This window comes from Siphateles boraxobius, unplaced genomic scaffold (assembly GCF_051911475.1).
Source record: "Siphateles boraxobius isolate OS27281-9 unplaced genomic scaffold, OSU_SipBor_1 13, whole genome shotgun sequence".
Classification (NCBI taxonomy): domain Eukaryota; kingdom Metazoa; phylum Chordata; class Actinopteri; order Cypriniformes; family Leuciscidae; genus Siphateles; species Siphateles boraxobius.
In genome coordinates this window covers 16,683,682-16,700,000 of record NW_027508733.1, presented here as the reverse complement: position 1 = coordinate 16,700,000, position 16,319 = coordinate 16,683,682, and the positions used below count along the sequence as shown (strand labels likewise).

Sequence of the window (16,319 nt, the reverse complement as noted above, 5' to 3'; positions counted from 1 at the left end):
ACATTCATTTAATTAATCAACATACAAGCTTGATAAATGCCTCCATAAACTTCAGGCCTCTGGTTGTTTAACCGAGGGGTCGAGAGCTTGCCCTTCATTATGGCACGGTTACAGCTATCAGAGCAAATTAAACAGACCTCTCCCACACACTCAAACACAGCGGCAGAATATACACTGTAACGTCTCCCGACAGCCCCGGTGGACCATGCTTCATCTCAAGAGGTCAAGGGTCAAGTCTGTTTGTGTGGACATAAGCAGAGATCACAGCAGAAAGAGTGGGAGGGAGAGATTGAGAGCAAAACAGTTTTTGCTTTTGTGGAGATATAATATTATTTTATAATAATAATATTTATTTTAATTTACGATTTATTTTTAGTGTTAATCAAGACTTATTCATTTAATCAATATATTTATTTTATATATAAGTATATTTCATTTGAATTCATTATGGTTTTAATTAATAATGAATACATTAATATATATAATGTATCGTATACCGTATTTTTCCGATTACAAGACGACGAGCCCTTTTTCAAACTATACCTTATAATTAAAATCATTTTCATATTTAATATTTTTATTATTAAAATAATGGTAAATATTGGTCAAATGTATCACATTTTTTGCCATACTATAAAAATGAACTGTAGCCAATCTGAGTTATATAATAATACATTTCTAAGAAAAAAAATTATTATATTCGGAACATGGTGTGTGTGTGTGTGTGTGTGTGTGTGTGTGTGTGTGTGTGTGTGTGTGTGTGTGTGTGTGTGTGTGTGTGTGTGTGTGTGTGTGTGTGTGTGTGTGTGTTTTCTTAGTCATAGTGTTACTTTTGGCAATTCAATTACAATATTTAATCTAAAATATATTATAAATACATTCCTTAATATATTATCATAAAAAATATTATATATATATATAAACATTTAATGCATATGTATGTATTAATGTATATATAATTTATTATAATATACATTTGTTGTTGTCAACTAAAATCTTAATTTCACTGACTGAAATATGTGTTATTTAATAAATATATTATCATTAATATATTGCTTATTGTATGTTTATTTTATGATATATATATATATATAATACATACAATTAATATTTTAATCTATAAATTGTATATTGTGGAATATACAGTATGAATGAATATGACGATGGCATAATTTACACTCTACATTCACCAGATACATTCCTCACATTCAGGCCATGCTCTCTCACTGTCTCTCTGACAAAGAGGGCCAATTCAAGTTTAATGCTTTTGCCTGACAGAAAACAGGCTATGTAAACAGTGAAGCAGTTGTACAAGTCTCATGATCCTCCTCCACCCCGTCTCTTTTACACAACACTTCCTGCTATGCTCTCACTGCCTGTTTATCCCTTCATGTGCAGAATGACAACATAGTGTACTTTACTGAAAGAGTGTTGAAAGAACAGCACAAGAACAACAATACAAATCGACAGTAAAATAGGGTATACTTACACTATTGCCGTTATTACTACCAGAGATATTTATTAGCTAGTAAGGCATGTTTTGATAATACTTGTCACAGGCATTTGATTGGGTGAAACACTAGGTCAGTTCTGTCAAGATTAACATCAGGGTCACACAAACATGTACACGCACAGGTCGTGACCTTTCATAATTCCTTCAGACGGAATTTATCGCATCGCTTCAGGCACAGACTTCGCATATTTAAATAAACTGTTACTGTACTGTACTAAATTAACTGTACTCTATTTCAATTTAATACTTACCATATGTAAGTATTTAATTTAAATACATTTATGAATTTAACTTAAATGTATTAAAATTGAAATAAATTCATTATTTTTTACCATGAACAAGCATTATTTAAAAGTATTACTTAAATAAAATATTTAAAAGTGTTTAATTTTAAAATATTGCATGTAAATGTATTACATTTTACTTTGTCATTTTAGCACAAACATTCCGTCTTTCTATGTAAATTAGGTTCATTACAGATTGCAACTTTTCACAAAACAGAGCGCTGAAATAACACTGTGCTGCGTGTTTTTAATTTATTTAATGCGTTTACTCATTTTAATTAAATAATTAGCAATTTTTCAGCACAATCATGCCTTCTTTCTGTGTAAATTAGGCTCGTTCTGTTAACAAAAATCTGTGCTAAAATAACACTTTGCTTTGAGTACTGTACATATAAATTACTTTAAAAAATATTTTAAAATGTGATTTTGTTTATTCAATGTATTTAATTTATTTAAATGAATTAATTTGTATTTTTTCAGTATACTGTAAATTAGACTAATTAGAGATTTCTTCTTTACACAAAACTCAGCAGGCAAAAAGTGCTATTTACTTGCCGCAATCAATGTTTTGCTGTTCCCACCCACAGAAATCAGATGTTATTTTGTGTTAATATTTGTTGATAATGACATCAGTTATATATCAAATTATGGAGAAAACCATTATAACCAGGCCTATATCCAGACACATTGTCTTCGGCATTGTTTGTAACCTAGCACTTTCCCTCAAGATTAGGAATTATACTGTGCAGCATCTGCCTCTTTTTTTTGTAAATGTGTAAATAAACAGCAGCATCAGTGTTAATCCCCCATAGACTTTAAATTAGGCCTGGTTAGACAACACTCGTTTGGAATTCTGTCAAAAGACAGAAACTGGAGAGATTGCTGATGGTGTGTGTGAGAGAGGTATCTTAGAAGACACAGATAACACAATCCTCATACCTTCAAGTCTAAACCTGCCTCCCACCACAGAAACAGAGAGAGAATCAAAGTCAAAGTCAGGGCTTTTCTGACAAGGTAAAAAAAAAAAAAAAACAATGGCTCAATTCAGCACTGGAGTTTCAAAGCCTTTAAAATCCCAGTGGGTGGGTGCAGTGTGTTCGTTTATGTAGAACCTCATATTTTGCCAGAATATAGCCTAACACAAGACATTACTGTCGCACAAACTCTTTGAATGCTGTGGGCATCTATATGTTTAATAAAAATCAATCGACTGTGTTCCCTTTGCGTTCGACTGTAGCGCATACAAACAACGCAATAAAAACAACTTGGCAGCATTTTGAAAAACTTCCCCCGAAAATCATGAAGTGTTAAAAACACAGCTCGAACAATGTTGATACCTGACAAGAGCGTGTTAACATTAACTATGTGTTTGTACATGCAGACAAAGACTCCTTGTTCTCTATATAAAAAAATATTTAAAAAAAAATATATATATATATATAAAAATTACGTACTGTACTTTCACAGCTATGAAACTTGTCTCCACAGATTTTACGTAACAGCTGTTTGGGTTTGCGCCAGCGTATTTAGTACAGTATAGTGTAGCATTTATTATGTGTTTTTCACATTGCATACAGGTTTGCGTATTTATGTATTTCAATAAATGGGAGAAGGAAAAGAATGACAGAGAAGGAGAGATTATAATTTCTATAGACCAACATTCGCAGTGTCAAGGGAGGTGAAGAAAAGGATTGGTAAACGTCTGGGAAGTGGTCCAGTTTGTTAGCTAATAGGGTTCAGGTGCTGTCAAGGATGCAGTCATTCTCAGCACGCGAGGTTATTAAACCACAGGCCAATTGAGAGCCCAGTGGGTTTCCCTCGCTTGCTCTCTCTCGGTCTTAATTTCTCACTCCCTTGAACCCTCAGGAACACACAATGTGCCTCCCTTCGCGTTAGCGGAAGACACTATCCAGACACTAGCAGAATGTGTTGTGTTTTCACGATTCGCTAATGCCTTAATCTCTCCGACAGCGAATTGACACACAACCCCGCCTTGGCGAGTATTAACATAAACACAGTCAGTTATGTTTTTAAGTGAATGTAAACAGTTGGGAAAGAAAAAACGTATTACAGTATAATGGATCCGTGTGTCAGGTCTTAAGTGACAGCAGCCTCAACAGCAACTGTTGCTAGTGGTTTTCCAAAGTTACTAGAGACTCAGCATTTTCACTGGCCACAATTTTGACAATGTGAAGCCTTGGCGACTAGAGTGTTTTGACATTGAGTGTTCTTTTTATAAACAGCGTTTTGCATTGTTTTAGGGTTTTAGATTATACTGTAGATCAGGGTTCCTGAAATCCAGTCTTAGGGGCTGTTTACACGACAGCGTTTTCAACTAAAAACGTAACACTTTTTGTGCTTTGGACATTCGTTTACACAACAACAGCGTTTTGGGTGCCTGAAAACACAAGTTTTGAAAACAGGTTTCAAAGTGCAAGTTTTTGAAAACGGTCTTCGTGTAAACAACAAAAATGCAAATCTCTGAAGACGTTGACATCATGCACATGCATATTACGCATCTATAGTGTTTCATCACCATCTAATGGCCTGGCAGCAGCATACAGGGTTTTTATTCGTTTCCGCGGATCTATGTGAATGGGGATCGTTTTGACAATGGTGTCGTCTGTGCGTGGAACACTAAATAGGAAACGTCTCCGTTTTAAGCATATCGTTGTTCTGTAATCATACCCTTAGAGGACCACTGCCCTGCAGAGTTCCAACCCCACACAAACACACCTGAACAAGCTAATCAAGGTCTTAAGAGTTACTTGAAAATTGCAGGTAGGTAATAGAGCCCGACCGATATATCGGCGGTCCGATATTATCGGCCGATTTTAGGCATTTTCCTAACTATCGGTATCGGCATTTATAATGGCCGATAAATGAATATTTTTAAAAATGCGGGTACGGTGATTCATGTAAGGGTGGCGCTGCCAATAAAGCACCTAAAAGCTGTCACAAGAACTGGCAAAAATAATGATTATGAATACAACAAATATAGCAAGGAGACATTTTAATTGTTTATTAATAAACAAGTGTTTTCAGTCAGTGTCAGCCAAAGATGAAGTTGACGATGCTGACTCGCGATCTTCAGTGAGCGCGCGCCAGAGAGAAATGCACATTTCATACGATTACATGAGTCTGTCTGTCTTTCGTTTTGAATTGTTCTGTTTAAAAGTAGACATTTCAATATAGATATATTTCAATTCTCAGGTCTATACGCTGAGTTTCGGTTCATGAGACGAGCTCCAGTTCACCCGCAGGCGCTTCCGTGTCGAGATTATCTATCGTCTGCTAAATTTACTTCTTATAAATTAAATCCAGGCAAATGGCTGATGAAACATTGATTAAAATTAAGATACAATTAATACAAAACGAAATTCACTTTGAAACGAAAGGTTTTGTGCTTTCTGTTTGATGTCTATGTGAAAGTTTCAAAGCATTAGTGCCGCTTTCAGAGCGCTCACGTCCGTAGTGCTGAACTGTCGCGTCTGTAACATTGTTTTTTCCTCATAAATGCAAACACGAAAAATAAAATAAAATAAAATAAAATAAAATGAATATTTTATGTAGCCTGTGGAGACTGAGAGCCAACCCTTCTTCATCCGGTGGGTAGTAGCCTACTTGTGATTTGCGCGGTGTAATTCACAGAATTGATTTCTCTGCTACAAGCCTCTGTCACGTATTGTGTGAGCTTGTGACTATTGCAAGCGCGCAGCTGAGAAGTCCTGATTATATTGTCTGCTATATTTAGGCCTTCTTCTTATTTATTAAGGCAATTGGTTGATGAAACATTGATTAAAAATGCGTGGCGCGAGCGATCTCCGACAGTAAACTGATTCTGCTTTGTCTAGTGTAAACAGCTGTTGCGACGCGAGCAGTAACGGCCGCGTCCGGTGTAGACACAGTGTTAAAGCTCATTCTGCCTGATAACGCTACGTTACAACATCAAGCAATATTCCAAAAATGTATATAATTATAACACTTTATATAGGGCCATTTTGCATTAAGAGTAGCCTAGTTTCACGTTTAGTACATTTTGCTTACTAATTATTTAAAATAGTATAAAAGTACTGTACATATGTAATTAAAAACGTTTTCATTATGATATTATTCATTTTACTTTAGTAAAAAGATCTGAGTTCTTCCTCCACTGGTAGAGATTAGAGGAATTAAGAGTAAAAATAGAAGATAATAAGGTTTTGTCAGTGACACTTTTTATATATTTATTGATACAAGTTATGACTAAATTAAAAGACAAAGTCGTCGTTAGTGAAGATTATGCAACAGTATTTAGAATATAATATAATATAATATAACATGCAATGCAAACTAGTTTGGTTACAGCTCAGCTGTATAATTCTCATTCTATCATTCCCCCTGCCTCCATTACATATCTGTGTCACACAAGTGTTTGATTACCACATTTGAGTGATCATTGCAAAACGTGTTTATAAAATATATTTATTCTGTTTATAGCTACTGTGTAAAGTACCCATCAAAAGTTACACACCAATAGAAAAGTGTCCAAACTTTTGACTGGTATACTGTACTATAATACACATAAATAATATTGCTACTGTATTATAATATACACATAAATAATATCGGCCGATATATCGGTATCAGGCTTTTTTTACTCCCTAATATCGGTATCGGCATCGGCCCCCAAAAATCCATATCGGTCGGGCTCTAGTAGGTAAGTTCGATCATGGTTTGAGCTAAACTCTGAAGGACAATGTCCCTCCAGGCATGGATTTGAGGAACCCTGCTGTAGATATTACTAAAAACTAAAAGAGCAAAAGTTTATGGAGTAGTCCAATGACAGGTAATGTTCAAGGTAGTGCTGTATAGAAAGTTTTTGGGTGCTGAAACAGCACCAAAAAAAATTAGGTTTCGACAGATTTTTTTTGGAGGGCTGAAATCACTGACTGATACAGACACAACGAGTCATTGGGGAAGCACTTACCATTTCATGCTCATAGTATGGAAAAGCTACTACAGGTAAATGCATGGACACACTACACCATGGCTAAAAAATGATGCTAGATTAGCAGAAATATGTTACATTTATTTGAGAGGAGTCTGAAAAACATCACTGGTTTTTCAACTGTGATTGTGAACACAAAACCCTGAACAGCATACTGAGTTGTTACCCAATTACTAAAGTTTAATTACTGAAAATTGTTTTCAGTTCTGACTATTGGCTAAATGAAAACTTATCTGGTAAAAAAGTAATTTTATGCATCACTAGTCCAGGGTTTTCGGAAGTAATAGCATTCTACAACAGTTTAAAAAACACTGTCGTCGGTATAGGTTGAGATGTTCTTGACCTCCTGGTCAAAAAGCGTGGGTAAAAACTGGGTATCATTGGTATTTCAAAGAAGGGTGTAGTCCTCCACAATCAACCGCAAGCTTGCATTCAAATCTGCCTTAATTTGAGCACAATTACTGAGAGTTAAATGTCGAAAGAAAGAATAGTACAGAAAAGATGAAAGGCAGATAAAAGATGAGCTCATTAAGTGGGAGGCACCAGGGCCTAGATCTGGCCTTTCGGTAGATTTAATGACCCATATTAGACAAGTTCACCCTGTTCCTGATCACCATACACCAGACCTCCCACTTTCTCCAGTTACACACGGTGAGTGAAGAACGGGTTTAGCGATTGCGGTCGAGAGATTCCCAATACGAAATTGAAGGGTATAAGGGAGACGTACAACAGAAGGAGAGAGGGAACGTGAGGGAAAGAGCACGTCCTGGTTACATTGAGGGGCCATGTGTGTTGAATTACTGTAATGGCAGATGAACAGACGGCAATAGATTGGTGGTTCGTGTGTGTGTGTGTGTGTGTGTGTGTGTGTGTGTGTGTGTGTGTGTGTGTGTGTGTGTGTGTGTGTGTGTGTGTGCAGCTTATGACCACTCGGCCACCGGACTTCATCATTTTATTCTTCTCTGGAAGCAGGTCGGTGGAGGTCAGTGCTATCCATGAAGAAGAGGTGGATCATGATTACATAGATGTTCCACAAACCTCCATTTTTAATAACAGGCCCGATATGCTTATGAAAGACTGGAGTTTTAAATACAGAGTCGGAACGGGACCACACGGCCAATAGGCTGCCAATGTTTGACAGACTTGCGTGCCAGGAACGTCCAGACCGTCAGAGAGGGTTCAGCAGGGGCAAAGCCAAATGCGAACTCATTTAGGCCGGCATACAATTGCGTATAGTTCTGTCAATGAGTTGTTGTGTGTCAGTAGACTCTGAGACTCCTGAGCAGCTGCCTCGGTTTGTGTATGCTTGCGCTCTTTAGCTTTAGAAGCCTAGCAAGCGCTAGGGGCCAAGTGGTCTGTTTTCCTCATCAAGAGTTCCCCCTCGCTCTCTTTGCTGTCCGTACTTTAGTTATTTCTTTGGTGTGGTGGTAGAGTTTGTATTACACCCCTATTTACTTCTTCATCAAGATCTGTGGTGAACGTCTATAGAACGATGTTGTTGTCTCCGTCTTTCTCCTTTTTTCTCTTTTCCGTTTTTTTTTTTTTTTTTTTTTTTACATTCGTTTGCAATTTAAACTGCCAGACCGATCAGCAGTTCATGTTTAAAGTGGTTTGAGTTCGCCTCGGCTTTTCCCCTCGCCAAATAATCTCTAAACATCTGTGTCCTGTAGGGAGATATTTTTGGTGCTTAGCAGAAAAACGCTGTTCTTTCCCCTCCTCCGTTTTTTTCCTCCAAGGGTTACGATAGAGAGCTTTTGATAAGGTCTAGAAATAGCAAGGCATCTGCGCCGGTCAGGGAGGAAATGGCTTAGCGAGCCGCACCCACTGGCTTATGTTAGCTCAGCGTTAGCCTAGCTCTAGACATTTCCACACACAAAAAAACCTCCCTACTATAGTCTAACACGTACTTGACGATAAACATTAGAGATGTGATGTGTATCAGTTAGTTTAGTTTTTAAAAAAATGTATTTAGTGATGTGAATTTAAAATGAATCGATACTGAAATGGAATGTATGGAAAATATGGTGAAACCACAGAAAAATAATCAAGTATTTGACATTAACATAACATTTTAACATTTGCAAAATTTATCTTTGCCATTCTGAATGTTTTCAGTTGAGGTTCTTTTGTACACTTTTTTCCTCATACATAAAATTGCAGTGTGTGAAGTGTGTGTCTGTTCAGATGTCCTGTGCGCTGTGAAAGTGTTGAAATCTCTCTCTCACTCTAATAATAAAAGACTGTCACGCGTTCAGTGTGGTCATTGCTGAGCGTCAAGTGAACTTAGATTTTACATCAGAGTTAACCACAAAGTTTACCTCATAAGTTACCTCAAAGGTAGTGGGTTACCAAAGAGTTTACATCAGAGTTACCTTATATTTTATTTTCATTTACATAAGAGTTTACCTCACTTTACACTTTTCCTCACTTTTTAGCTTCACCACAGATTTTTACCTCATATGTTACCTCTGTTCATCAAAGATTTGACCTCAGTTTATCTCAAGATTTATCTCGGATATTGCATGTTTACTTCACTTTTTGCCTCACATGTTTATTTTAGCTCACTTCACAGTTTACATCAGAGTTTAATAAGATTTTTTAACATTTAAGTCTCAAACTTTAATTCACATTTACCTCAGATTTTACCTTAGTTCACCACAGATTCTACCTCAGTTTGACTGACTTTTTTTTTTTACCTCAGAGTTTGTTTCTGTTTTTTTACCTTATTTAATCTCAAACTTTAGTTTACATGATTTACCTCATATTTTACCTCAATAAATCTAAAATTTCATCAATTTACTTGCCACATTTTACGCATTTTACCTTGCAGATTTGCATTAGAGCTTAGTTCACATTTTTCCTCAGTTGACTTGAAATGTTACCTCAGACTTCAGTTTACATCAGATTGTACCACAGGCTGTGCCTCACAGTTTACTTCATTGTTTACCTCAGCGGTTCCTTATTGATATCGTAACATGTTAGTACATTTAGTTGCCCTTGGACATGATGTTGATGTTGTAGCTTGTGTAACCAAAGTAGGCAAGACTCAATTGTTCAGCAAAAGAAGCTTTAGCTAAAAAACAATTTGTTTAATTGACTAGCACCTTGTAAATTTTACTATAATGGCCTTTGTTTTCAAACACATTTTTGCTTGGTACATGTTGAGAGTGAGAAGGCAAGCAATAAAAAGCAACAACAATATACAGAGTTCAAGAGATCTGGAGAGAAAACTGTTGATGACGTTGATTGGTCATGTTAGTCCTAGTTTCTTCCTGAGTTCACATTGGAAAGGTAGTGACGTTCTGCTTGGTCATGTGATGTTTTCATAGATTTTTCAGCAAAATGTACAACTTTAATGATGAATTGCTGGTGTCAACTTTACTTTTACATTTTTTGTAAACACATAGCTCAAAATCCTGTAAAGTTATTTTATTTTAATGCTTTTTGGCCTGTCTCTTATGAAGTAATGGATTGTTTAATATTATTTGTCTGAAAGAATGGTTTAAATCTTATACAAACAATCTCCTTATCAAACCGGCAGAGAGAAATGACATTCATGATGGTAACCTTTTAGTAATTATACTCTTTCTGCTTTAGCCACAGGCAAAAAGACAGGAGGAAATGGATGGCTAAGTGACCGGACAGGGACATTTGGAGGAAATGGACAGACAGCCACCAGTCTGGATGGAGTCAGTTTCTCAGAGGGGGACCTGTTGTTGCAGGTAAAACGCATGGAAAAGCACCAATTCCTTGATCTCTTTTCTTGAGAATTAACAGGAATCTTCAAAACGACCTCCCACTTTGTTTACATACGCTCACACTCAACATTAACACATTTTATAAACACCTTGCACCTCATTTCTCACCTAAAATGCCCCGGATCTTTTTGTGAGTTTGTGTGTGTGTGATAAGTATCATCTTCTGGGAGGTCTTCCCATTTTTCCTCACGTCAATCTAAGGTCAGATGGATTTGCTATTCGCAGGGGTCGTAAATCTGTTTCTACCGATTCAGGATAAGTCGTGGCCAAGCATCTGTACGTTTTCTAAATCGCCCCTCATTTTTGTGTATCCTCATTTGCTCCCTCGTTATTTATTTATGCAAACTGTCACTCTGGGCTGTGCAAAGAAGTCGGTAATTTCCCATTATGTTTGTGTGTGTGTGCATAGCAGGTAAAAATATGAACGTTTCCTGATTCCTTGGAAGGATATTAAAATAAACAATAGCCATAAAGTCCATCTATACCCGCTCAAATAAAACTCCTAAACTTCCATGTCATAAACTCTTGGGTTGACATTTTGTTAATTGTAGCTGTTGTCACGCTTGGTGAAATGGAATTAAGTCTAAGCAATTGAGATTCTCCTCTGTTGAGCAATGTTATCTTTTCTTTGTAAACTATATCACGTTGCTTTCCACCTACAAATATTGTGAGTTTCTTTTTCAGTCACATCTCTCTCTCTCTCTCTCTCTCTCTCTCTCTCTCTCTCTCTCTCTCTCTCTCTCTCTCTCTCTCTCTCTCTCTCTCTCTTCTCTCTCTATTGTTTGAGGGCTGTTGGTTCCTGTGCGTGACTAGCGGCGATATTCACCCCCTGTCTGTTGTCATTTTCAACACCTTAACAAAAGCCTGGATAATTACATGGGATGTTTACTTTAAAAAAAAAAAAAAAAAAAAGATGTAAAAGAAGAAAAATGGCCCCATTACCCCCACCCATCTACAGTCTTACACTCACTCACAATCCCAGACGCTGTGTTTCGCATTATGCCTGCTACAGATTGTGCGATTTCGGCAATCCATTACAATTCACACTGTACTACATGGATCTAATAAACTTGCATACGACATGCATGTAGACTGTGCGATGATGACACCTATTGAATCGTAGGCTACGACGCAAGTTAGTATAGACGTCAGTACATAAAACGTCATCAGCATGCGCTAGTGGTAAACGAATAGAGCAGGATTAATTGCATTTTGGCAAGAGAGGAGAATATGGACGCGGTCATGACTAGGGAAAAGAGGCCAACTTGGCTTGCCAAATTTGCAAATTGAGTTGAGGTAAGTAGTTTTCAGTTTTAGCGCCATGTCACGTTGATCAATACACCATTTCATGTTGCATTTTTATTGGCCAGTCAGTAAATGTAGGTCGTAGCAGCAAACACCTTGAGAAATCATGCTAAATTTCTGATACAGTCAGAAAATTATCACTGGCTATCTTTGGTCGCAAGACTGTGACAACTGCCGTATGACGTAGGACCACCGTTTAGGAGCCACGACTGGCACAGAAATCACCACGATTGGTCATCTTTCGTCTGGGACAGCCCAAAATCGCACAATGTGTACCAGGAATAAACCAAACCAAAACTAACCTTTCTGTTTTTGTTTATGAAATATTTCATTCCATACAACTTTGACTTAGCGTGCAATTTGTTGTTAACATGTTTTAACACATATTTGTCTAATTTTTTTTTCAGGCCCTCAATGGCTTTGTTCTGGTTGTCACCGCCGAAGGTTACGTGTTTTATTCGTCTTCAACTATACAGGACTACCTGGGCTTCCATCAGGCGAGTTTACTTTAAAACTTTTCTTTAGGAAGTTCATCTTTTATTTAACATTAGTCATCTAGTCATACATTGAAAATTTCGTAATCAACACAATTATTGCTGGTAAGTGGCTTAAACAAAAGCTAGCCCTCTGCCCACCTTTACTTTTTTTGTTTTTGTATTGTTTACCAAGAACAATTATTATTAGTTTACTGGCCTCAAACAATCCTATTGCGTTGCGAAGTTGGAAACATTTCAATCATTCTTCACTTGTTTGTTGAGTATTTCAACAAGGAATCATGAATTTCTCTTATCGTCAGGATAATTCTGTGGGCCCGAATGTCGGTCACGGGTGCTTACTGTTCCGTAACTGAAGCGTGAAAGTAGGTTGTGAAAAATTGCTGAGGTGTCTCTGGGTTCGATTTCTTAATCGGAATGGTTTGTTTACTGTTAAACATCTGTGGCGTTGGTGAGGATTTGTCTTTTTATTGAACAAACTAGTCAATGTTGTTCAGATGTTGTTCAAGTTTTCTTCCTTGTCCTGTTTGAAAGACTTATTCAAAATGATGTAAGCTAATATTTGCAAATGCTTAGCGATTAAGTGTTTTTTCTTTCACCCTGTGATGTGCATATCGTACATAGTTTGGTTTTGTTTATAAAAGACGAGAAGCTCAGAAAAAGAACATCAAAGAGAGTCAAATTGAATGTTTGGATACTTCATTAAAGAACTTGCAAAACCTGTTTGTGTGTGTGTGTGTGTGTGTGTGTGTGTGTGTGTGTGTGTGTGTGTGTGTGTGTGTGTGTGTGTGTGTGTGTGTGTGTGTGTGTGTGTGTGTGTGTGTGTGTGTGTGTGTGTGTGTGTGTGTGTGTGTGTGTGTGTGTGTGTGTGTGTGTGTGTGTGTGTGAGAGAGAGAGAGAACCGCAGCCAGTTCTGTGAAAGATCTTATGTATGTGTTCCTGTGGTGTATTGTACGCATAGTTTTTATGTATGGATCATATTAACAATAGCTTTTTCATTACTATATCCAACAATAATATAGCAAGTAGGCTATACATTACACAATGCCTACTCAAATACATTCTCGCTCTAGGCACACACAAATATTACAATACAGACAGTATGTGCATACCAAAATAATGTATATGTATATATACACCTGTATGATATGTAAATAAGACCGGTTTCATTGTGTTTGTTGATGTGCATCTGTATATATAGTGTGTGTTTGTGATTGTGTACCTGTTTTTCCTCATTAAATCAATTTCCCTAGTGACGTTCCCTCTCTAGCATGTAACGCAAGTCCAGGTCGCTACGGTTACGCAGTCAGCACCACCTGCACACATAAACGCATAAATACATTACATACCCACTGCCAACACCTGTTGTGACTTAGGTCGCTTATAACTATTCACATACTTTTAATTACATTATTCTATCATGTAGGTGTCTGACATTTTTATAGTGTTAAGTGTTCTGTGCTTTTACTCCTCAAAATTCAGTTCTTAACAGGGCTGGACAACATTTTTTTATATTTATTATGATATACTATCCTTTTTTTGGTTGCTTAAAATTAAGAAATGTGTTTACTGTAGAAGTGAATATTGCAATAATTTGGTATTTAGATGGGAAGTTTGATTTGATTATTCAAATAAATTTAGGATATGCATTAAACGGCTGAAAAATATGATTTTATAAATAATATTAGTATTTAATTTTATTATTTTTAGATGTTATAGAATGGCTCAGCATCATTATATGTCCCCTGTTGAAAAACATCTGTGTATACTTACTCTATATATGTTTAAATATCAGCGACATGTATGCATATTAACATATATAGCATATGTATATATGCTATACATAACATGTATAGCAATTAACATATATCTCTTCTTTCTACTCCCTACCCTGTGTGTCCTCATTAACCTTTAAATGTGTGTTTGTTGGCACTAGTTGTCATGAATGGTTTCTGGACCTTGTCTGGTTTTCATCCCTACCGTCCAGCATGCAGAAATTAGCGTGCATACAGCACAAGCACTTAGAAGAAGCTTGCCTGTTTTCATTGGTCTTCTGAGGAAAGAGAGAGGGAGAGAGAACACAGGGAGGAAAATACATTGGCCGAAAGGAAAAATGCCAGACAAGCTGCAGTTACTATGCCAAGCCTCTAGAGGGAAGCATCTACTTTTTGATATACATTAAATACAGTCCTAAAATGGACATTGAGATCTCCTCTTAAACTCTAGAGACAAATGTGAGAATGCTTTTTCAATATGAGCCAGCACAATAGACTATACTCTGCATTTTATTGGCATAAACACTGCAATTACATAATGGAAAGAGAATAACTACATGAGAACTTGTTTGTGACAGTGGAAAAAACTTTACCATACTGAATGGAGGAGTGGATTATTAGGAGATGCTGGGTGCATAACATGCCCTGTGATCATGTATGTATTTATTAATGTCCTCTTTCACTGTCTTCACAGTCGGATGTGGTCCACCAGAGTGTATTTGAGCTCATCCATACAGACGATCGGGCAATGTTCCGCAGACAACTACACTTCGCTCTCAATCCCACCTCGTGCGATGGTAGCGAAGGATCCGATGGTTAGTAGCAACTCATCCTAACTTTGGTGTTTAAATAGGGTCAGTGAGTTCCTGGTAAGATGTTGTCAGCATTTACTGCGGTGCCAAGCGGTGAATGTTTTGTCAATGAGCAGATTTCGGCTGTCATCATTATTGAGTCAAGGAAGCATGTTTGTGGAGAACAAGCTGTTGGAGGATCAGTTCAGATTTATAAAATGGAGCCCTGTATAAACCCAAGATGATGAATACAGTTAGTGATTCACAGCCGATTACATCACTGTTTTCCTCTTTTGTCTTCAGCAATGCAGAGCAGCAGTGACATCACCAGAGACATGGTAAACTACAACCCTCAACACATCCCTCCAGAAAACTCATCTTTCCTGGAACGAAGCTTCTGCTGCCGATTCCGGTGCCTCCTTGACAACTCATCAGGCTTCTTGGTAAACATCCTAGATGTCTATTACACCTTTATGCCAGTCCAAACCAAAATGTATATGTTTTTAGATGAATACTTTGTGTTATATTCAACCAGGTTTGATTTTCTGGGTATACAATGATGCAGTAACAGCAACAGCTGTGTAAATAAATCTGCTGTGGATTGTTTACTCTCAGTGTCGGACCCTCATGGGGCTAAAATTACTTTCATGTCCTTCACTTTGCCCCTTAGGCCCTGAACTTCCAGGGGAGGCTGAAATATCTCTATGGGCAAAACAAATTGGTGGAAGATGGGACCTTGTCCCACCCTCAGCTGGCTCTTTTTGTCATAGCCACACCCCTCCAGCCACCCTCAATCTTGGAAATCAGAAGCAAGACTCTTCTTTTCCAAACCAAACACAAGCTGGACTTCACACCCTTGGGTATCGACACAAGGTAGCTTTGTGTTTGAAGTAAAAGACAACATCAGATTGGTCCAATACATTTTTTGGAAGTGGTATAAACAGTGTTAACATTTTTTTCCTATCTATTTCTCATTTTGCAGAGGGAAAGTGGTTCTGGGCTACACTGAGATTGAGCTGTGTATGAGAGGCTCCGGTTATCAGTTCATTCATGCTGCTGACATGATGTACTGTGCTGACAACCATGTCAGAAGTGAGTTATATCAGACCTTGACCAAGTATTTACTATTATATCAAAGACAGGTCCATTCTTAGATGTTCAACTTGGCTTTTGGATGAGTTGAGTTTATGAACTCCATAAGACTATCAGTTTGATTTCTATAGAATACCTTTTAAAATATATGTTTTCTATTACTTGCTCTTATAGTGATAAAGACAGGAGAAAGTGGTTTAACCGTCTTCAGACTTCTCTCGAAATGGGGTACATGGATCTGGGTGCAGTCCAATGCTAGGCTTGTTTATAAAGGAGGAAGGCCAGATTTCATAATTGTTCGACAGAGAGCACTAACG

General features: G+C 37.3%; 1 protein-coding gene across 1 annotated transcript in view; it reads left to right on the top strand.

Annotated features, from left to right (window-relative positions):
* Positions 1 to 16,319, top strand: part of ahr2 (aryl hydrocarbon receptor 2) — an 83,098-nt gene that overhangs the window by 60,311 nt on the left and 6,468 nt on the right. Inside the window, exons 3-9 of the mRNA XM_077226210.1 lie at positions 10,385 to 10,509; positions 12,258 to 12,347; positions 14,814 to 14,934; positions 15,214 to 15,353; positions 15,581 to 15,783; positions 15,893 to 16,002; positions 16,177 to 16,318. Of these exons, the coding sequence (XP_077082325.1) occupies positions 10,385 to 10,509; positions 12,258 to 12,347; positions 14,814 to 14,934; positions 15,214 to 15,353; positions 15,581 to 15,783; positions 15,893 to 16,002; positions 16,177 to 16,318 (931 nt within the window). The remainder of the gene's footprint in view (positions 1 to 10,384; positions 10,510 to 12,257; positions 12,348 to 14,813; positions 14,935 to 15,213; positions 15,354 to 15,580; positions 15,784 to 15,892; positions 16,003 to 16,176; position 16,319) is intronic.